This window comes from Lissotriton vulgaris, chromosome 4_1, assembly GCF_964263255.1.
Source record: "Lissotriton vulgaris chromosome 4_1, aLisVul1.2, whole genome shotgun sequence".
NCBI lineage: Eukaryota > Metazoa > Chordata > Amphibia > Caudata > Salamandridae > Lissotriton > Lissotriton vulgaris.
The window spans coordinates 1,102,151,811-1,102,175,248 of NC_141691.1; the positions used below are offsets into that span (position 1 = coordinate 1,102,151,811).

Sequence of the window (23,438 nt, forward strand, 5' to 3'; positions counted from 1 at the left end):
CCAAGGAAGGGGCGGTCCCACACGTGCTGCCAGCCACGCACCGCAACAGAATTATCAACGCGGTGGCAGCCGTGGAAACCGCCGTGGTGGCGGTCGGGGACAGCGGCGAGGTCAGGCCACACCTCCCCCCGCAGCATCTGCCACTAAATCCTCCTAGTCCGAGCTTTCAGGCCCATGTGACACCGGTGGGAGGCAGGGTTCGCCATCACCTCTCCCACTGGCGCACAATAACGTCGGACAGGTGGGTGCTGCAGCTCGTCCGAAGGGGCTACTCCCTCCCCTTCGAGACAACACCTCAAGCCATGCCACCGCAGAACCACCGTGTGTCGGGGGACCACTTGGCACTTCTGAAAGAGGAAGTTACGGCCCTCTTGGCCAAGGGGGCCATCGAGCGCGTTCCTGGGCCAGAAGTAGGACGTGGTTGCTATTCCCACTACTTTCTGGTACCCAAGAAGGACAAAGGGGGCCTACGTCCTATCTTGGATCTAAGGAACGTCAACGGCTTCCTCCGGAAGGAGAAGTTCAAGATGTTGACTTTGGCTCAGGTCTTGGCTGCTCTAGACCCACAAGACTGGATGGTAGCGTTGGACTTGCAGGATGCGTACTTTCACATCCCTGTCCTGCCGGCCCACCGGCGTTACCTGCAGTTCACAGTAGGCCTCAAGCATTTTCAGTTTATCGTGCTCCCCTTCGGCCTTACAAGCGCCCCACGGGTGTTCACCAAAGAGATGGCGGTGGTCGCAGCTCATCTGCGCAGATTGGGGGTCTCAGTCTTCCCCTATCTAGACGACTGGTTGTTGAAGGCGGGCTCGCCCCAAACAGTCGTCAGCCACCTTCAGATGACGGTAGATCTCCTGCACCAGCTGGGGTTCTCCATCAATGTGCCGAAATCACACCTGTGCCCCTCTCAAAAGCTCCTTTTCATCGGAGCGGTTCTCGACTCGGCGCAGTTTCGGGTCTATCCTCCGGCACGGCGAATCCAGGATATACAGGCTTTGATTCTCATCTTCCAGCCGTTATCCCGGGTTTCAGTCAGGTTGACGCTGCGGCTGCTGGGGCTGATGGCTTCCTGCATCCTTCTGGTGCATCACGCCAGGTGGCGCATGCGGGCTCTGCAGTGGGACCTGAAGTTTCAGTGGGCCCAGCATCAGGGCAACCTGTCCGACCATGTCTTGATCTCGGAGGGCACTGCGAGACAACTGCAGTGGTGGCTTACGGACCGCGATTGGGTCAGAGGCAGATCCCTCTCCCTTCCCCAACCGGAGCACGTTGTTGTGACGGACGCGTCCCTCCAGGGTTGGGGAGGCCACTTGGGAGAGGCAGAGATCAGAGGCATCTGGTCTCCGGCGGAGTCCCGGCTCCATATAAACCTGCTGGAGCTGCGGGCGATTCGTTTGGCACTGAAACGTTCCTCCCATTTGTCAACGGGAGTGTAGTGCAGGTGTTCACGGACAACACCACCGCCATGTGGTACTGCAACAAACAGGGCGGGGTGGGGTCGTGGACCCTTTGCCAGGAGGCTCTGCGCCTCTGGCAATGGCTGGAACGTCAGGGCGTGACTCTGACGGTTCAACACCTGGCAGGTTCTCTGAACGCCAGGGCGGACGAACTCAGCCGTCGGTGCTCGATGGATCACGAATGGCGTCTGAACTTGGGCGTGGCGCAAGGCCTCTTTCGGCAATGGGGAGAGCCTTGGTTAGATCTATTCGCCACAGAAGAGAACGCGCAATGTCATCAGTTCTGCGCGTTGGAGTTTCCAAGACGGCACTCGCACAGCGACGCCTTTCGGCGCGAGTGGAGTTGCGGTCTGTTATACGCCTTTCCGCCTATACCACTTCTGCCCAGAGTGCTGAAGAAGATCAGGCGCGACCAGGCCCAAGTCATCCTTGTGGCTCCGGACTGGGCTCGAAGGTACTGGTATCCCGAGCTACTCAGCATGTCAGTCGGTCCCCCGATCCGCCTGCCCCTTCAGGAGGACCTTCTGTCGCAGCAACAGGGGACGGTCCTCCACCCGAACCTGTCCAGCCTCCACCTCCATGCGTGGAGATTGAGCGGCGGCAGTTGAGGCCATTTGACTTGCCTCCTGAAGTTTGTGAAGTGATTCTGGCAGCCAGGCGTTCCTCCACGAAATCGGTATACGCCTGTCGGTGGAACAAATTTGTGGCATGGTGCACAGCAAAGGCTGTGGATCCTCTCTCTGCCCCTCTTTCTGAGGTTCTTCTCTTCCTTCTCTCTCTTGCCCAGCAGGGCTCTGCTCTGGGCACTATCAAGGGCTACCTTTCTGCCCTTTCGGCCTTTCTGAGGCTGCCTGATCAACCTTCTTTGTTCAAGTCCTCTATTGTAACAAGATTCTTGAAGGGCATCACACACATGTATCCTCCTGTTCCGTTTGTGATGCCTCAGTGGGACTTGAACCTGGTTCTCACCTTCTTGATGTGTGCTCCCTTTGAGCCACTTCATTCCTGTCCTCTCCGTCTCCTGACTTTAAAGACGGCCTTCCTGGTTGCCATCACCTCTGCCAGGAGAGTGAGTGAGCTCCAGGCTCTTTCTGTCAAACCTCCTTTCTTGTCCATTCATCCAGACAAGGTGGTTCTGAGGACTAGACCTTCTTTCCTGCCCAAAGTAGTTTCTGCTTTTCACATCGGGCAGTCCATCACCCTCCCCTCCTTCTTCCCGCCTCCGCATCCTTCAAAGGATGAAGAACGGCTCCATCGTCTGGACCCAAAACGTGCGCTTTCATTTTATATGGATCGCACACGCCAGTTCCGGGTGGATGACCAACTGTTTGTTGGCTACGTGGGTGCGAAGAAAGGACGGGCGGTACATAAACGGACCATCTCTCGGTGGGTCGTTCTGTGCATCAAAGCGTGCTACTCTTTGGCTCGGAAGGAGCCTCCTGTTGGGCTGAGGGCCCATTCCACTCGGGCCACGGCGGCTACTACTGCCCTGGGCGTAGGGAGTCCCCTTGCAGGACATTTGCCAGGCGGCTACGTGGGCCTCGCTGCACACATTTGCGAGGCACTACTGCCTGGACAGTCAAGTCTGCCGGGACTTTCTGGTGTAGGAATGTATTGGTTCGCAGACCCACCACCGGGGTTGGTATTGCTGGGGTATCTATTCTAAGGTAAGGAATCTAATACTAACGTGTTTCTTTCAGATGAACAAGTTGCTTACCTTCGGTAACGATATATCTGTAAGAAACATTAGTTAGTATTAGATTCCTTACCGACCCACCCATCCTCCCCGTTCTGCGAACTGATACCTAGGGTTAAGGATATTCCTTTCAGGGCCCTAGTTTCAAATGGCACCAGTGTTGGTTCTCACATGGCTCTGCGTGTTCTGGCGCGGAAAAGCTGTGTGCAAAGAACTGACGTCAGCGCGCGGAGGCGGCGTCTATGTACTCCAGCGACGTCATCACGGCGCACGACGCCAACGACGGACGCGGAGCCGCAGGAGACGCCTGCAGACGACGCCTACCGACGCGCAGGGGTACTGCTACGCAAAAGTTTCCGGATGCAGACTGACGCCTGGGGATATTCTAAGGTAAGGAATCTAATACTAACTAATGTTTCTTACAGATATATCGTTACCGAAGGTAAGTAACTTGTTCTTTTGGTCTCAAACGTGAGTTTGGCTGGCGAGCATCCGTGCGCCCCATCGAATGGCCAGACCTGGCTACACACTTTATAGTACTAAGACCTCGCTCCAACCGCCCACAAGATTCCCAGTAGCAACGGACCTCCAAATCTACCGCAGACCCTTCGTGGCAGTGAGCAATTCCTGCGACAGAGAAGGCCAGTGAGCAAACTGTCATGCGCCACCCCGTCAATGAAAAACACACAGCTTCACACCCCTGAGACGGCCTCTGGGCCTAGTACCAGCTCTTCAGGGCTCCACCCAGATCCGTTGTAGTGCAGTTTACTCTTCTCCAGCGATGAAGGATGCTGCCCACCGGCACAGGCGCTACATAAACTACCCGCCTAGTAGTTTCGTTAACCTAAATGTCCGGGTTCAGAGGCCCCAACAGCTCAGGTGGATCTCAATCACGCCCTCCAGTACAGTCCACAGCACACAGCCTCACCCACCCAGTGGGCCGGTCAGCACATAGGACCTACGAATGTCACTCCCCAGGCGCAGCCCAGTCTTCCAGTCTTGCTCGCCCAATGCCAGGATCTAGTGCATGGTATGCCGCCAGTCCCCAATTGCACTCCACTCACTGCACTGCAGACTATGCCCCACGATGTTAGGATAGTGCTTCGCTGTAATAAACGCCACTGCAGGCAGGGAGAAGGTAGCAGCACCCTCACCACTCAGTCAGCGTCATCCTGCAAAATAGTCCAGCTGTCTTTTACCTGGTGCCAATCTGGCACGCGAGCCGGCGCTACAGATAACAGCAGGAGGCACTACCCGCAGCACAGATCAAACGGCAATGCTAGTGTCGGCCACAGCTCTTCTCACCCAAAAAATGGCAGCGCCGTCCTCCTCCGCGGTGGTCAGATCGCCGCTCCCCTCATCCACAATCAGTCAAGGTTAGTCGAGCGAGATCCTCCAGTAAGGCCCCCTGCAGCGCCCAGTAGCTGTCGCATTCCACGGTGCCACTCCGCCATACAGAGCAGCTTGCCTTCCAACTCCGCAGCCTGACCTCCTCGTGGCCAGCTGGGACCTCTCGTAGTCAGGCACGCCGTCCAGCCGCTCCAGGGGCAGCAAGCAAAAACAAGCACTGGCGTTGCCAATAGGTTTCGCATTTGGAAAGTTGGAGCTATTGGTTTTGTAAATGACATTTTATATTTATATATCGTTATTGGCATTGTCAATAACAATATATAAATATAAAATGTCATTTACAAAACCAATAGCTCCAACTTTCCAAATGCGAAACCTATTGGCAACGCCAGTGCTTGTTCTGGTTTGAACTGCTGACGGTTTGGGAAGCTGTTACAGATAAATCTAGCGTGTCCACTCCATAGCCTGCAGTGATTTGCAAAGGCAGTTTTCCAGAAATAAAGCAGCTGGTGCCAACTGTAATTTTAGGCGCCACTTTTCTATTTTTAGAGAGCATCTCTTCTATAGCCGAAAACAAAAAAAAAATAGAAATATATAAATAAAGATGTTCCTGTTTTTCCTATTTTTTTTTTTTGTTTTTTCACTTCTTCCCTTTATTTGTTACTTTTACTTTTATGATAATTTTAATTGTGTTTCATAGCGTTTTATAATTGTTTGTCCTCATGTAACTTTGTTTTACTTAAACAATTTGAACCTTTCGTCCATCGCTATTATTTTTTTATTCCCACTTCTTGATTCATCTTCTTCCTTTTTCAAAATCTTTTTTTAAACTTCCATTTTAAGCATTTATCATTCCAGTTAGGCTTTCTTTCTGGTCTTTTCTGTCGTTATGTGGATTCCTTTCACGCTTCTGTATCCTGCCACTGCCGTGCTGTTCTGTGGAATTCGACGCTTGTGTAAGTGTAAAGAGATAACTCAGTGGGTTGATGGATTGCTCTACAAATTTACGCATGCCCTGAACATTACTAGTCCGTTCATTCTCTGGGTGCAGATAAAATAAGTCCCACTACACTAGAAGGAAGCCACGAGGCGCGGCCGCCAGTTATGTGCTATCTGTCAGGGTGTGCATGGTCTCTGGCACGAGGGCTACTTTAAAAGATGTCTAAAGGCATCATCCTGGCATTTGATAGATTTTCCCCAAGCAGATGTTGCAAGAGCAGTGTTTGTTCTCCGATGATAAAACCATGCACACAGAGGCATCGCTGACGCTTGCACTGCCACCCTCCTGGGCTCTCTTCCTTGTTGTGACAACGCTTGTTCTAGAGTAAGCTGCAAGTGAGCCTCGGACATCCCCTTCGGCCTGGGCACAGTGAGGGGTGCCTTCAATGAAAGCGCAAAAGTAAACAGCAGAGTGTGGGGCTGAGGCAGCAGCGGGCGCTCCCTCGGCAGCTGCTGACCTGCTTTCTCGAGGCTCTGAACAAGCAGAGCGTCTCGAATTGTCGAGTTTACTTTTTTTTGCGCGCAATCTCTGTGTGATTTTTAAATGTCATTGGGGAGACCGAGAGTCATTGTGTTTTTTTGGGAGAGGGTAAGGGGTGAGTTGCACAATAGTGTGAGCAGGTAACAATTGTAATTAGTGTGTGGTATGAAATACACGTTACCCATATGTAGTGCGCACAGTAGCAGATGCGCGGAGGGAAGCCGGATGGGGGTGGGGGTTTCTGTGTTTTTGAATGGTGGGGGGGCGTGAATGCGCGAGGGGAGGCAGGCGGATTAGGAGGGAAGCCTGATGGGGGCGGGAGAGGCTGGTGGGGGGGCGTGAATGCGAGCGAGGGGAGGCAGGCGGATTAGGGAGATGCTCATGCTTGTGTGGTCACGTGACGTGACCCGCTTTGTGGTCACGTGACCTCACATGCACTGTAAAGAAACTGCAGTGGTTTCACTAGTCGATCAAGCCCTTGAATTTTCGCCTATTCCATTCGCAAGCGAATGGTAATAGGCGAAACCTAAAAACACGCTCTCCACTACGCCCGCTCACCAGCACACGCCAGCTGCTCCCGCGACCCCAGGACTCGCACCGCTGGCACCTCAAGGGTAATAGCAATCACCCCCTGCAAAGCTTTCAATCACATGTGGGCAAAGAGAAGGATAATTTGAGGATTATTCAACCGGTCCACGGGAGCCTCACCACACAGCGGCCATTCTGGTCGTGCGCCACCTAGCGCCCCTCAACCAATGTTATTCTTGCATAAGATAAGTGTGCTGCAATGATTAGAAGACCGAAGCAATCTAACGTACTCCTATGACGCAAACCCTACTCTAAGTGTACCTAGAGTGTGTGTAGGTGTAGAGCCAAGAATCCCCCCTAGGGACGATCCAACCCCATTACCTGTTTGGAGAGAGTGAAGGACCCCTTCTTGGTCTCGAGTTGGACACCCCTCACAGAATGTCAGACCGGTGTTTGGTAATTTCCCAGCAGGCAGGTGCCTCCTCTACCAACCTATTGGAGTTTCTATTATTTATAATACAAAACAGCATTCGCGATGTGCACGCTAGATTAGTGATGTTATGAATATGTGGATAGAACTGTCGCTCCATGGATGAAGATAAGACTACTTTTGTACCTAGTGCGTAGAGAGGCCTAGTACATGATGTTCAAAGCATCGTGATAATGTTGTGCAAAGCTGGATGTATAAACAAAGTAGTTTCAGAATAACTAATCTACTATTGTCGTGCATGCAAATGTGTGATTTGGTACAGTTCAAGGGGCCTGCCTCTGACCCAATCACGGTTTGTGAGCCACTATTGCAGATCTTTCGCAGTTCACTCCAACATCTGGACCATGTCGGAAAGGTTCCCCTGATGCTGTGCCTACTGAACATTCAGATCCTACTGCAGAGGCCACATATGCAATCAGGCATGAGCTACTAGCAAGATTCATGAGGCAAATTCCTGCATTTATCCTTGATGATCGGCAGGCAAGCCATAACAATGTATTGGGGGGTCTGCTGAAGAGCCACCACAATGTATATAGAAGGAGGAGGTCAAGATGTGGGTGCTGGCAGAGGGAGCAGGCTTGTGCAATTAAAACGTTACAGAAAGGGTATGCAAGAATAACACTGCCTATTTTCTTCTTCAAGTGAGTTTATTGTAAACGGATGTCCACAGCAGTATCCAGCTGCACACGGTGCAGCCCCCAATCCAGTACTGGTCACATTTCATATCATAACATTCCACTCTTTGTTCTACTTTTCATTCCATGCTTCAGATTACATCATCAACTCTTCAGGGTAGCACATATACAATCAATCAATCGATCGTTATTGGGAAATAAATACATAAAAGATACATAAAAATAGATTTTATTTTAATAAGTAATCTAGTTAAAATACAATATAACATACAGAGATATAGGATCTTCATTTTTAAACCTGCTTGTAATATACATTTTCTAAATAGGCATACATTTTCCTTCACTTAATAGCCAAAGTAATAAATGTAGAGACTGCAAAACATAATTTTATAGTATCTAAATTGAATAAATATTTAAAACTTTCCTTAAAATGAAGCAATCTATGTAATTTAAGTAACAATTTTAAAAAACGTTTCCTTATATCCTGGTAAAAATACAAAACAACAAAAAGTGCTGAGTACATTGAGCAGTTATTCCATTACAAGTACATTTGTGTAAAATCTTTTTTCACTCAGAAATGTTTGGAAATGCTACTATGTAATGTAGTGTTTCAAATCTAATCTATGTAAAGTAAAACCTTTCCTGTGTGTTGGTTACAAATAATAAATAATTTGACATTTCATTGCGCAATTTATTTCCAATATATCTTTGATCTGTTCCTTTAGTATTCTCACTGGATTCCCCTGTTGCGTCTCTCTTGCCCAAATCAAATAACATTTTGCTCTGTTGTCCATAAGAAGCATTTGTATTTATTTTTTACTATAGTATAAAAAACTCGTAGGGTCATCCAGAGAGAAGTTATTTCCTATTATATTTAAAAGGCTTTTCACATGTTTAAACCGAGAGATATTGTCTTTACAATCCAGGGCATGACAGTCTTTAATTATATTTTAGTAAGCTTAGTTCCATCTTTGGTCCAATTGCTATGCCAAATCAGAACTGCACAGATATTAATGGAATCTTCAATATAGGGAGTGGCTAGTTCCTTACAAACAATATAGGATGAAGTTGAACTGGGTACTGCCAATAATCTGCGTAAGAACTGATTCTCTAGTCAGTATTTGTAATGCCTTACAATTAGACATGCCCCAAAAGGCATCCCCATATACTACGCCTTTGACACATTTACTTTTATATAGTTGTAGCATTTCCCTAATTGGTTTATTTGCGATTTTAGATGCAAATCTAAAAATGTTATCCAAGATTCTGATAAATTTCAGTCTTCCAATTTTCAAATGTGAATTCCAAAAACCTGAGTTGGAAAATGTAAGCCACAAATATGAAAAACTCTTCACTTCCTCTAATGCATGACCATTAACATGATGGGCTTTTTTCCTTGCTTTTCCCAAACCGCAAGTCATAACATAGGTTTTTGTAAAATGTAGTTTCATGTCCTTTCCCTCCATAAATATTGCAAATCCATCAATTAAATGTTGTAAGCCATTTGCCTGCCTCGATATTAGTACTGCGTCATTTGCATACAAAAGTATTGGGGTTGAGCGATTGCCAACGTTAGATGGATCTGCTGGCAGCTTTTGTAAGCTTTCATCCACCCCATTTATATACAATGAAAATTGAAAGAATGCAAGAACGCACCCTTGCCATATGTCCCTTGTAGCGCTGAACCTTGTGGTACACTGACCATCTGAAAGAGGCAACTAGTTATAGATTCCTTACCTTAGAATTACCCCCAGGGGTCAGTCTGGATCCATAGAATTTTTTTGTCAGCAGTATCTCTGCGTGTCGAAAGGTGGCGTTGGTCGGCTCAGCGTTCATAGTTGGTGTTGTGGTTACCTGAATGATGTTGCAGTAGCTACTTAGAGCCTCCCTCGTGCACTGACGTCAGTTCTTTCTTTTTCTGCGCCAGCCAGCGCAGATCTGGAACGAGCGGTACCTCCAGTCACTTTTTGACTGACTTTTTGCCGACTTTTGTTGACGACGTTTTTGAGTTTTCGGCTCCTTGTGCACATCAGGGATGCCAGGTTTCAAGGCTTGTGGTTCATACCGGCGGTTAATGTTGGTAACCGAGCTGCAGCGCGTGTGCCTGTTCTGTTTGGAACTCGACCACGACTCCAAGTCGTGTTCCGACTGCCGGACCAAGAATCCGAAGTCTTTGCGGGAGCAGTCCCGAAAGCTTATCAAGACCCGGCTGTCCACTCCACTCGATATCCCGGGGAGGTCGAGGGAACAGTCGCGGAGCCATCACCACCACCAATCTTCTTCCAAGTCTTCGCACTCCTCCGGATTCGAAGCACAAGAAGAAGTCGAAGAAGCACCGTTGCTCTTCGACTTCTCCCCGTCCGTCGGCTGCCGCGATGAGGATCCGGGTGTTGCCCCTCCCGCGGCTCTACGTGCAGAGCCCGCTGGGTCGACTCCAGGTTTCCCTCTTTTCCGGGACACAGTGCAACCCCTACCCAGCTTCGGAGTTTTTACGAAGTGATGCATTTCATCTTTGGGCAGCCTGCCTTCGCCGGCGCACCTTCGGGCCCTGCGGACTCGGCTGGGGGCTCTTGGCCTTCGGTGCCAGCAGCTGCTGCCCTGGCACCGCAGGGTCCCCTTGGATTAAGGCCTCGATCCGGATCGGCGCCAGTCGACCTGACTACACCTCCCCCGGCGCCTACTCCACTGGCACCACATCCGCAGCCAACGCCGATTGTGTCCCCAGCCGGCGTCGACCCCAGCCTCCACCCCGATGTAGACATGGAGCTGGGCTGGCGTCAGCTGACGCCGGATCTGACCCTGATGGGTAATTTTGTGCCGCTGTTCTTCCCTGGTCCTTTCAGGCCAGATTAGTAACAAGAGGAGGGTGAGGAGGACTGGGAGGGGTCTGGATACCCTTTGACTGACCAGTTAGGTTACGAACCGGACTGGAGAGAAGAACTGGGGGAAGCCAGTGGTCTGGATACCTCACCAGACCATGGCATGTTGTCTCCTCCTACTGTAGCTACGGAGGATGGAGCGTCTTATGCAGTGGTGTTGTGTAGAGCAACCAAGGCTCTCAACCGCGAGCCTCCTATGGTGGCGGTCAGGACTAACCTCCTGACAGAGGTGCTTCAACCGGCAGCGAGCTCTTCGGAGCCCCTGCCGCCGTTTAATATAGCCCTAACCAACATCCTTTTGGGCACCTGGTTCAGGCTCAACACAGGGGCTCCTGTGGGTAAGATGATTGCCCGACGCCACCGCCCGGCCCGGCCGACCCCACTTTCCTCTCACAACCCCCCGCCTGAGAGCTTCGTGGTCCAAGCCTCCACGTCAAGAGGTGCATACCCTAACGCACAACCTGATAGGGAATCCAAAAAACTTCACCTGTTGGTTCTTAATATTTAAGACTGGCAGTAACGGTTGGTGATCACTAAAGGAGCTGATTTCAACCCTAAAGGAATCTACTGTTGCCAAGCTATATTTAGAAATTAAAATATTGTCTATAGTCAAGGAATAGCCACCCCCCTAAAAGTTAGTAACACCATGCTGTTTTTTCCTTTGCTCTGGACCATTAGTTCTATAATAAGCTTAAACGTCGATTCATTCTGTATGTTCTTTTGCTTCACGTAAAAACAGACAATACATTCTTTTTTCTTTGTTAATCTAGTCAATTCTTTACTTGTTTTCACTGAAAGAGTCCAACAGTTCACGGTCCTTATTACATCTCCTCCGGTCTGTGAATTAAACCAGCCGTCCAAAGACCATGTTCAAGAGCATGCCGTTCCCTTAAATCTTGTGCAAGCTTCAAGCTAATCTAACATGTTACCCGTCGCAGCAAAACAAAGCAATGGCTTTTTAAAGGGACCGTCCAGTGCAGGGAGAAACTGTTCTCTAACAATCTACAACAGTACTCATTCAAAAATGTTTATTTGTTTAATTATGTCTGATTGAGGTTTGAGACCTATTGTGAGCTGATAAATATAAGGGTTTATTTAAAGGTTAATAATGCTCTACAAAAATAACCCTACTAAATACATTAGATACTGACAACAACTTCACGCCATGGAAAGTATATCTAACTCTATCAAAAAAGTATAAAAAAACATACACAGCATTAAGAACACAAAAGTACTTGGAAGACATAAATACTATACATATTATAGTTTGCAAAATATAGAATAGAAAAAATCTGATGGTTTATAACTAGTGCCAGAAGCTTGATGCCGACCACGATGACGGGTCAATGTTGAAGGCAAACCATCAGAATTTAGAACTTTGAGCATACAGTGGTTTATTTTGCTTATCTGTAGAACAGCCACATCCAGGGCAACAAAGATCCCATGTTCCATTAAACAACCTTGAAGCATATACTGATAGTTCAATATGGAAGACATCCGTCAGGGGTTATGAAAATCAAATCAAATATTTATTTTTTCATTTAATTAAACCCATTAGAATGTGTCCCCTGTTTAAAAGAAGTCAACAGTAAAATCTTTGTAAAATTGCATAAAACCACAAAAAGCCTTGTTTTGTCACTTATTAATATTTAAGTATGTACAAAGATGTGTAATAAGCTATTAATAAGTCAGTTAATAATAATCATGTACAAGAATATATAATAAACAATTAATGGATCAAAGCAATAATTAGTCCTTGTTCCACTGTGACGTTAAAAAGATACTTTCCAGACATGGTTCCAACTTAGCGTATGGTCTCTCTCTTGATTCAACCCTGCCGGTACCCATTACCGGGCAGTGACTGGAGATTGAGTTTTTAATGCTTGCTCATGTGAGGTGAGGAACTTTATCAGTTGACAGTTAATTAAGGTATCAGTTGGATCCAACCCAGCTATAATGGCTGATCTGCACCTCCTTATTCTTCTGGTGTTCAGTGCATTTTTTAATAAAGTGACACGTGATTTTGAAAGTTTGGGACATATACAGACTAAATGAGTAAAGTCCTCTTTGCTACTGCCACATAGTCTGCACTCTTTCGGCCCTTTGTGGACCCATCTTGGCTGATCCGCGATGGACAGTAATTTGCCTAATCGCAGGGCCATCAGTTGGAGCTTACAATGGACCAAGAATGTAATATTTAGGTATGGTGCTGTGGTAAGTGTCTTATAATTTGTGATTACCATCCAGGCGTGCCTTCTCTTGCTGAAGATATTTTTATCTACTGGCAGAGAGTGGCATTTTGCAGATTTATTTATGGCTTGTTTGAAGGATGAGTACAACAAGTTGGTGTTCCAAAGCTCTCCTGTACAGGTTGCTAACAAAGCTTTTTGTAAATATTGATTATAGGAAGACTTTTTTTCCTTCTATAGTTCCTCCCACAAAGCTTTATGCAAGTCTGATTCTGCTTTGTTTCGTTTTAGTCTGTACCATTGCTTAATGGTTGCGTACATCCGCCCCAATGTTTAGTTGTTTATGCCAAATTCTAATCTCACCTGAGCTGGGTCAGGGGTTATGACTTTCCTCTGTTGTATCTCACAACTTTAAAGGGACTTGCTTGTAGGTGTGCACTTACAATTCAATGCTGGAATAATCCCTGGCAAGTGGTAGTGGAAAGGTATCAGTTGAACAGCGTTTCAAAAGTGTTGCTTTTGAGTTCATGCGAGCATAAGATTAATTCTGACTGTCGCCCTGCCTCTTGGATTTCCATGCAGTGATAGTTTAATAGCAGTTCAACGTATTTTGCCATATCTGAAAGAAACAAATAGTGATAGATTCCTTACCTTAGAATTACCCCCAGGCGTCAGACTGGATTCGGAAAGTTTTCGTCAACTGTACCCTGCGTGTCGGTAGGTGGCAGTGTGCGGCTCCGCGTCCGTCGTTGGCGTTTTGTTCGCCAAGATGAAGTTGCGGGCGCTACTTAGACACCGCCCACACGTGCTGATGTCAGTTCCTTCTTTTTCCGCACGTGCAGGTGCAGATCCAGGAAGAACAGGAACCCACAGTCATTTTTTTACTGACTTTTTTAGGCCTTTTTGTCTCTATTTTTCATCGAGTCTTCGCCTCTTGGTGCACTTAGGATGCCCGGTTTTAAGTCCTGCGGGGACTGTCACCGTATGATGTCGGTAACGGACCCGCACCGAGTAGGTCTTTTCTGCCTGGTGCACGACCACTACCCCAAGTCGTGCCCCAACTGCCAGGCTATGGCGCCGAAGACTTTGTGGAGCGGTCCCGAAAGCTGCTGAAGGCCTGACAGTCGGCTCCACGCCGTTCGAGGTCCCGGTCCCGAGGGAGATTGACGGATTGTGCACGGAGCCATCATCATCTTTCTTCGGGATCCAAGGCTTCGTACTCGGGGTCAGGTAAGGCAAAGCACAAAAAGTAGAAGAAACGTCATTGTTTTCCTACTTTCCCCGGCCGTTCTCGCAACGAGGGGGAAGCCAGTGGTCTCACCAGACCTTGGCATTCTGTCTACTCCTACTATGGCTACGGAGCAAGGTACTAGTTATGTTGTGGTGTTGTGTAGGGCAGCCGAGGCCCTACACCTCGTGCTCACTACTGTGGCCGTCAGGGCCAACCTCCTGACAGAAGTGCTTCAGCCAGCAGCTACTTCTGCGGGGCCGCTGCTTCTCTTCAATAAAGACCTTTCTGACGTTCTTTTGGGCACCTGGTCCAGGCCCACCACAGGGGCTCCTGTGGATAGGAACGTGGCCCGACGCCATCGCCCGGCTCCGTGTGACCCCATTTTCCTCTCCCAACACCCCACCCGAGAGCTTGGTTGTCCAAGCCTCTGCTTACCCAACCGCCTTCCCTTCCGCACCACCGCATAGGAATCTAAGAACTGGATCAGTTTGGAAAGAAGATTTTTTTCTTCCGCCAGTTCTGCGTTGCGGTCTGTGAACACTGCATGCCTCTTGGCTGCTCTCAGTGGGATAGGGTGGCGCAGGTGCTGCCTCAGTGTCCGGAGGAGGCCCAGACAGCTCTCTCCCAGGCTGTAGCAGAGTGGAGGGATGCAGCTAAGTTCATGATTCGTTGTGGCCTAGACACTGCCGACTCACTTGGCAGATCGATTCCAACGATGGTGGCAATCCAACGCCACACCTGGTTGAGTACAACTGGATTTTCGGGGGATGTCCAAAGCACACTTATGGACATGCCTTTTGATGGCCGTCGCGTCTTCCGTGACAAAGCGGACAGCGCGTTGGAGCGGTTTAAGGACTCACAGGCTACGGCCAAGTCCTTGGAACTCTCTGCAGTCCGCCCTCCTCCGCCTTCTGCTTTTCGCTCCTTTCATGGCACCGGAAGGGGCACCCCACAGTGTTCACAACAGAGCCACAAGCCCGCGCAGCAGCAATCTCAGCGCGGACGCGGGTTCCGCTGTGGCGGACCAAGGGGCCAGCGGGCGGGTCAGTCCATCTCCACCCCAATCCAGGTTTGGAAGCTTTACCTCCAAACCTTCCTAGTCCGAACTTTCAGGGCCATCAAACGCCAGTGGGCGGCAGGCTTCACCATCACCTCCCCCACTGGCGCACCATCACATTGGACAGGTGGATTTTAGAGATAGTCAGAAGGGGCTACTCCCTCCCCTTCAAGACTACTCCTCCAGCCATGCCACCTCGGTACCACTGTATGTCGGGGGATCACTTTGTGCTTCTTCAGCAGGAGGTTGCAGCCCTCTTGACCAAGGGGGCAATCGAGCACGTTCCGACGCCAGAAGTAGATCTTGATTGTTATTCCCACTACTTTCTAGTGCCAAAAAAGGACAAGGGCCTATGTCCTATCTTGGATCTCCGGAACGTCAATCGCTTCCGCCGCAAAGAGAAGTTCAAGATGCTCACTTTGGCTCAGGTCGTGTCTACTCTCGATCCACAAGACTGGATGGTAGCGCTGGACTTGCAGGATGCTTACTTCCACATCCCAGTTCTGCGGGCCCACCGGCGTTACCTGCGGTTCACGGTAGGCCACAAGCACTTTCAGTTCACTGTGTTCCCGTTTGGCCTTACCAGCGCATCTCGGGTGTTCACGAAAGAGATGGCGGTGGTCGCAGCTCATCTGCACAGATCAGGGGTTTCAGACTTCCCTTATCTCGACGACTGGTTGTTGAAGGCAGGCTCGCCCCAGACAGTCGTCTCCCACCTCCAGACTACTGCCGACCTCCTGCGTTTGCTGGGGTTCTCCATCAACGTGCCGAAGTTGCACCTGATTCCACCTCAGAAGCTCCTCTTCATCCGAGCTGTTCTGGACATGGTGCAGTTTTGGTTCTAACCTCCCGAACAGCGAGTCCGAGATATTCGGGCTCTGATTCCAATCTTTCAGCCCTTGTCCTGGGTTTCGGTCGGGGTGACCCTGAGGCTGCTGGGCCTCCTGCATCCTGCGGATCGATCATGCCAGATGGCATATGAGGGCTCTGCAGTGGGACCTGAGGTTCCAGTGGGCGCCGCATCAGGGTAACCTGTCCGATCACGTCCAGATCTCGGAGGGCACTGCACGAGATTTGCAGTGGTGGCTCACGAACCGGCATTGGGTCGACAGCAGATCCCGCTCCCTTCCCCAACCGGAGTTTACAGTGGTGACAGATGCGTCCCTCCTGGGATGGGGTGGTCAAATGGGAGAGACGGAGATCAGAGACCTCTGGTCTCCGGCAGAGTCCAAGCTCCATATCAACCTTCTGGAGCTTCGGGTGATCCGACTTGCACTGAAGGCATTCCTTCCCTCTGTCAAGGAGAGAGTAGTGCAGGTGTTCACAGACAACACCACTGCCATGTGTGTGGTACTGCAACAAACAAGGTTGGGTGGGGTCGTGGACTCTGTCAGGATGCTCTGCGCCTCTGGACATGGCTGGAACATCAGGGCCTTTTCCTGGTGATTTAACACCTGGCAGGTTCTCTGAACGCCAGGGCGGACGAACTCAGCAGCAGGTGCATGATGGATCACAAATGGTATCTTTACTCGGAGGTGGCGCAAGGTCTCTTTCAGCAGTGGGGAGAGCTTTGGTTAGATCTATTCACCTCCAAAGAGAACGAGCAATGTCCTCAGATCTGCGCGTTGGAATTTCAAAGGCGGCACTCCCTCGGCGACGCTTTTAGTTGTGGGTGGAGCTGCAGTCTGTTGTACACCTTTCTGCCTATACCACTTCTGCCCAGAGTGCTGAAGAAGATCAGGCGCGACCGGGCACAAGTCATTCTTGTGGCCCCGGACTGGGCTCAAAGAGTCTGGTATCCCGAGCTACTCAGTATGAGCATCGATTCTCCGATCAGACTGCCTCTTCTGGAGGATCTTCTGTCGCAGCAGCAGGGGGCGGTCCCCACCCAAACCTGTCCAGCCTCAACCTCTTCGCGTGGAGATTGAGTAGCGACAAATGATTCTTTTCGACTTGCCTCCTGAAGTTTGTGACGTCATTCTGACAGCCAGGCGTCCCTCCACTAAAGTGGTATACGCCTGCAGGTGGAACAAATTTGTGGTATGGTGCACAGCAAAGGCTCTGGATACCCTTACTGCCCCTCTTTCAGAAGTCCTTTTGTTCCTTCTTTCTTTGGCACTGCAGGGCTCTGCTCTGGGCACCATCAAGGGTTACCTTTCTGCTATTCCGGCCTTTCTCAGGCTCCCTGATCAGCCCTCTCTTTTCAAGTCCCCTGTTGTGAATAGATTTCTTAAAGGCATTACACATCTTTTTCCTCCTATTCCTTTTGTGTTGCCACAGTGGAACTTGAATTTTGTTCTTACGTACTTTATGTGTGCTCCCTTTGAGCCCCTTCACAACTGTCCTCTTCGTCTCTTGACCTTGAAGACTACTTTCCTGGTGGCCATCACCTCCGCTAGGCGGGTGAGTTCCAGGCTCTTTCTTGTAAGCCTCCTTTTCTGTCGGTCCATCCGGACAAGGTTGTGCTCAGGCCCCATCCTTCCTTTTTGCCAAAAGTGGTTACAGCCTTTCACATTGGGCAGAATATTACCTTGCCCACCTTCTTCCCACCTCCGCATCCTTCCAGAGAGGAAGGGAGGCTCCACCGTCTGGACCCAAAACGTGCATCCTCCTTTCATCTCAACCGCATCCGGGTGAATGACCATCTCTTTGTTGGCTACATTGGCACCAAGAAAGGTCAGGTGGGACACAAGAGGACTATCTCCTGCTGGGTCGTCTTGTGTATCAAAGCCTATTACTCTTTGGCTAAAATTTGGCTAAAAAAAGAACCTCCGGTGGGACTGCGTACTCATTCCACTAGAGCTACTGCAGCCACATTTTTACATTTTACATTTACACTACTGCATTTGGATGTGGTGTCCCCCTGCAAGACATCTGTCAGGTAGCTACATGGGCAACGCTGCACACTTTTACTAAGCACTACTGCCTGGACAGCCAAGTCCGGAGAGATGGCTTCTTTGGCCGTTATGTTCCCCGAGACTTCCTGGTTTGATCTTGGTTCGCAGACCCACCACCGGGGTTGGTATTTCTGGGGTATCTATTCTAAGGTAAGGAATCTATCACTGTGTTTCTTTCAGATGAACAAGTTACTTACCTTGGCTAACGATATATCTGTAAGAAACATTAGTAGTGATAGATTCCTTTCCGCCCCACCCATCCTCCCCGTTCTGCGAACTGATTTCTAGGGGTTAAGGTCATTCCTTTCAAGGCCCTAGTTTCAATGCATCAGCGGTCAGGATCTTGCATGGCTCTGCGTTCCTGGCATGGAAAGTTGTGTATAGAACTGACATCAGCGCTTGTAGGTGGTGTCTAAGTATCGCCACGACGTCATCTCGGCGACCATGTTGCCAACGACGGACGGGGAGCCGCATGAAGCCACCTACCGAAATGCAGAGGTACTGCTGAGGAAAACTTTCCGGATCAAGTCTGACGCCTGGGGGTAATTCTAAAGTACGGAATCTATCACTACTAATGTTTCTTACAGAATATATCGATACTGAAGGTAAGTAACTTGCTCATTATTACCATCTGATTCGTAAGGTAGACACATAGGTTGCCATGTCTTAGGGAGATCCCAAAGAATTGGTAATGGGAACAATCATACACACAAAGAAAACACATGTTGCTGTATTGCGTAGTATGTTCTGTTAGTGTACACAGTTTCTGTCAGGGATATAAAAAGCAAAATAAATTAAATTAAATATGAAGACAATAGTTTAAAAGTGTTGTTAGGGTAAACGATTGGTAGTGGTAAACTAAACACCACAAACTGAACATATTTTAGTTGGTTAAAATAAAGGGGTGTTACCTCATTACAAATGCATTGGTACAGTTTGCCCAATGACATTAGTAAAACAGAATCTTTAAAAGCAAACTCACGGGAATAAAGTTTAAAGCAAAATATCTGGTAAAATCACACACACTGGATAAGAGAATGCAGTGACTACAATCGGATATTACTTCAAATTTCTCAATGTTCTTTAATTGAGTAGCTTGCCCGTTAACCTAACAGTTATGCATTTTTTTAAGATGCTGAAACTTTAGATTGGACTTGGTTTGTTACGAATTCCTCTGAACACAGTTATTGTAATAAGTCTCCAATGTGATGTGTTCTCCGTTTTCACGGCGGACATAGCCACACAACAAGACAGAAAACTCCTGGACTTCCTCCTAACGACAGCAGTCAAAACAATGCTAGCCAAATGGAAGGACACCACCAAAGCCACCTTCAAGGGGTGGCTGAACTGGGTGACATACCTAAGGGGGGCCGACTGCACAGCACTAAAAAACACACCTTGGAAGGCCAAAGACCTTCATGTTTTGTGTTATTTTATATTACCCCTTTAGACACGAATCCAACCACAAATACTTCTATGTTCTATGTTATATGTATAAAAGTCAGTAGGGCGGAGAAGAGCAGCCTGATAGGCCCAGTCGATGACCCTGCTAATATATGTATCCAATACTGTAACATATGCGCCCTGAAAGAACCTGCCGCGAAATGTGTTATATGTTATTATACACTGTAATGTGAAAATACCAATAAAAACTTTTTTTTTTAATTAAAAAAAATGTGAACAGTTTACTAATGATACTGTATTATTTTAATAGTTTTATAGAGAACATACAATGAATTTACTAACTCCCCTCAAAATGATGATCTTAGCATGTTTGTGAGCAAAAATTGCATTACAGTTTGTTTTATTTCATTTTCAATAACTGTCTAGGTATGGACACGGTTTTGAAATCTTCTGTGTGGCCAGCAACATTGCAGGGACCCTGGTGGCTTCAGCATGCAAGGTAAGCAAGTATGAAGTAGTGGTCCACTGATGAAGAAATCATATATTGAGATAAGTTTGTATATAAGAAAGATGTGCTGGTGCAAGCAAGCTGATCACATGCTACTCAAGGAGTAGCAAAGTACTACCTTCACCAGACATCATAAAACAGAGTTTATTCTCATCTTCTTAAAACGTGATCAGAACAAATAGCAATATTTCACTAGCATCCCTTAACTTTGATTAAGTAAATAGCCCTAATAACCCCATGTTTCTACACTTCAGTGTGTTGATCAAAAACAGTCTGTACATATTACAACCAGTACTGTCTCCCTAGTTTCTGTGTACTTTCAAAGCTAGTAAACTACAACCATAGTCAACATATACCGCCCGCTCCGTGAACATCAGTGTATCCATGTTTCTGCACCATTGGGACACTGTGGGAAGGTCAGATGCGCCCCATTTTTGGGCTATGTATCGTTTCACTACCATTATGACTAATGTGTCCCATATATGGCCATGTCTAGATAAATCATTTGGGTCCCATATATTCAATAAACACTTACGTGGTTCTGGCACCAGGGATACTTTGAGAGCCTGTGAGAGAGTGCGCATCACTTGACGCCAATAGTCAGCTATGGGTGGGCAATCCCAGAGGGTGTGGAACAATGTACCTTCTCCACCGCATCCACGTAGACAATATGGGTGTGGTGCTTTATGTATTTTGTGGAGCATGGGTCTAGTGTAGTACATGCGGTGAAGGATTTTCAGTTGTACTAATCTGAATTTTGCTGAGATTCCCACCTCCCTCGGGGATGCCAACGCCTCATTCCACTCTGAGTCGTCTATGTCGCCAACCTCTTCTGTCCATCGCTCTCGCAATTTCAGTGTAGGGTCGGGCAGTTTATTAAGGAGTTTCCGATATGTAAGGGAAGTTGAGCCGTGTTGAATAAAGTCAGTAAGTAACCTGTCCTCCAACTGTGAGGATTCCGGAATGTCGGTGTCTGTCGGTATTGCCTGTAGTAATGCGTGCCTGATTTGTACGTATCTGTAAAGTTCATTGGGTCCCAATAATATAGCTGTAGGTTTGGCAGTGCAATTCCTCCCTCATACCAGCTTCTGTTCAATTTGATATGGGCAATGCGTGCCGGTCGGTTATCCCATAATAAATTGGAAACCAATGCCGTGACCTGTTGGAAATAGCGCGGAGGGACCTGATAGGGGGTATTCTCTAGGGCATACAGGAACCTCGGAAGAGCCATCATTTTATAAAGAGCAGCTCGACCATGAAGGGTCAACGGTAAGGCCGCCCAATGCTTCACATCGCTATGCAGACGTTCCAGGGGAGGTTTTAGATTTTTTTTTTAATTCCGCCGCACTGTTTGTAATATGGATGCCCAAATATTTAAAGGAGCCCGACTGGATTGTACCTTTAGAGGGAGATGGACCTATCTGGTAAAGCATCAGCAGCACAATTAATTAAAGTTCCCATCCTAAGAGGCATACCTTCGGGGGTGTTTGGGGCGTTACACCTCCCTAATAAATTTATTTTCTGATGAATAGTTGGGTACTTGTACTTTCAGTCTTCAACTAGAGTACGGGGGTAAGGCGCTGTATTCTGCTTTTACGTTTGGGTATACTCCTGTTAGCAACATCCTTTACTAGCTGGGATGGTACAAATAACTCTAAAGGAATAAGTGAATTAGGCAAAGGTGGTCCACAAGATTTGCTACACGTTTTATTAATCTGTCCTAATGCGAGTGTGGTTGAGGCTGGACGACGATATTTAACCCCAATTCAATTAAAGTATAATGCTATCTTGGCCCATGATTTAATTATGTTGTGTAATTCTCCAGTCAATGAATTTGTATGCCATAACTTGTTTAAATTTTTAAAAGTTTCTTGAAGCTGTCCTAAAGGTAAATCACGCAATCTTAACATCTTTATTCTATTTTATTGAATGTTGTATAAGTAGACGCTAAAACATTGTTACTTTTCATTCTATAGTGTTTCTTAAAAGTTTTACCATTTTAATTATTTTAAACTCAATAATGATAATTTTATATCTGTATTTGTTGATCTCTGTTGAGGTCTGAATCAAATAAACTATTGATTGATTGATTGTACTTTCAGTCGGGTATGGTGAAGTATCTGTCGGATTTCACCTGAGATTTTTGCATCCACACACTGACAAAACACACACACACTCTCTCTCATATCTGTTTTTAAAAGCCCTAAAATTTTGGGATTACTTAACAAAATATTGTTTCTCTCAGTACTCCTACCAATCCGCATTCCTCTGCCTTTCCACTTCCTCTTAAGCACCTCTCATGCTCCATGCTTGTCCGATAACATATTTTAACATTATATGCCAGTGTGATTGTCGGGAAATCTGAAGCTTAACCCCCTCATACCCTCACCCCCCCCATCTTACTGAACAAGTAACGCCCCTGCACATTACGTAGGGGCATGCTGATTATGCTTTCCACTAATTCTATTAAAAGTAGGGAGAATTTTTGGAGCTTGCATGCAGAGTACGGTGAAGGGTTTGCAGTGAAGTTATTCCTCACCCTGGGCTTATCGACTCTCCTCGTCAGTTCAGTCCAAGATCTTCTGAAACAGGGACCCGCAGCTTTACCCATACAAACATTGCACAAGTGTAGGTGGAGTAAAAGCTAAAATATAATTGACTCATACACTGTTTTGAAAGTTTAAAATCTTGAGCCCAGCTCACATGCCTCTCCTGAAGGAGTGCTAAGTGGACACTTCTGCGCTGCAGATAAGCTAAGATCGCATGTTGTTCCACAAGGCACTGAACCATCAGAGGTTAGGAAGGTGTACTTTAGTTTTGGAACCCACAGGGATAACAAGAGCCTTGTTCTGGGGGCTTTCAGGCCTGTCACCCCCTACTGTAGTAACCCTTAGCCTCTTGAATCCCTCCTACCAGGGACTGTCCATCAGTTGCACTTTGAGAAGAGGACCAAATCATTGGTTCCCATATTCAGGGGCCATCTTTGAAAACAAGGAGTACCTCCACAGTAAAAATACATAACTCTTTAAGGCATCTGCTTGTAAATAAGGAGAAACAGAGGATACACATTGTCAACTAGTATACGCAAAAAGAACAGGGCCCCTTGGATTCCTGTCAACTACCTCATTCCATCTCATGGATGGGCAACGCTGTATAGCTGAAATGTATTTCAGAGCCACCACCTGTTTTTGAAGCGAGAGTGGTGGCATTGGCCATTGGTGATATACCAGTCCACCTCAGTCTATCACTGATCCCGATTCATGAAGCAGTTGTTTTCTTGCCGAGTAGCTAATGGGTTGCCTACAACCCCTTGACACAACAATTTTTTTATTCTTAAATCTGCAGGAAGTAGGTGTGGGATACAATAAGTCTTACATAGTGACTGGAGGTTCATAGTCCACCCCTTCGAGAATGTGGCCTGAATAAATGAATGAAGCGGAATTTATAAGGCGCAACTTAGCTCAAGGGCATCAAGGCGCCAAGCAAAGCAAGATCAAAACAACGAGTCTCAAGGATACCGGATCCAAGGCTTAGAAGTAGGCCTCTCAGAACAGCCAAGTTTTTAGATCCTTACGAAATAAGACCAGAGATGGTTGTCCCACCAGATCGGGCGGAAGGGAGTTCCACAGCCTAGGAA

At 47.7% G+C, this 23,438-nt stretch overlaps 1 protein-coding gene across 6 annotated transcripts in view; it reads left to right on the forward strand.

Annotated features, from left to right (window-relative positions):
* ELP2 (elongator acetyltransferase complex subunit 2) overlaps positions 1-23,438 on the forward strand; it is a 1,268,509-nt gene that overhangs the window by 1,051,358 nt on the left and 193,713 nt on the right. For all 6 annotated transcript variants that reach the window (XM_086965323.1, XM_086965328.1, XM_086965324.1 and 3 more), the window contains exon 18: positions 19,720-19,792. In XM_086965323.1, coding sequence (XP_086821449.1) covers positions 19,720-19,792 — 73 coding nt within the window. The remainder of the gene's footprint in view (positions 1-19,719; positions 19,793-23,438) is intronic.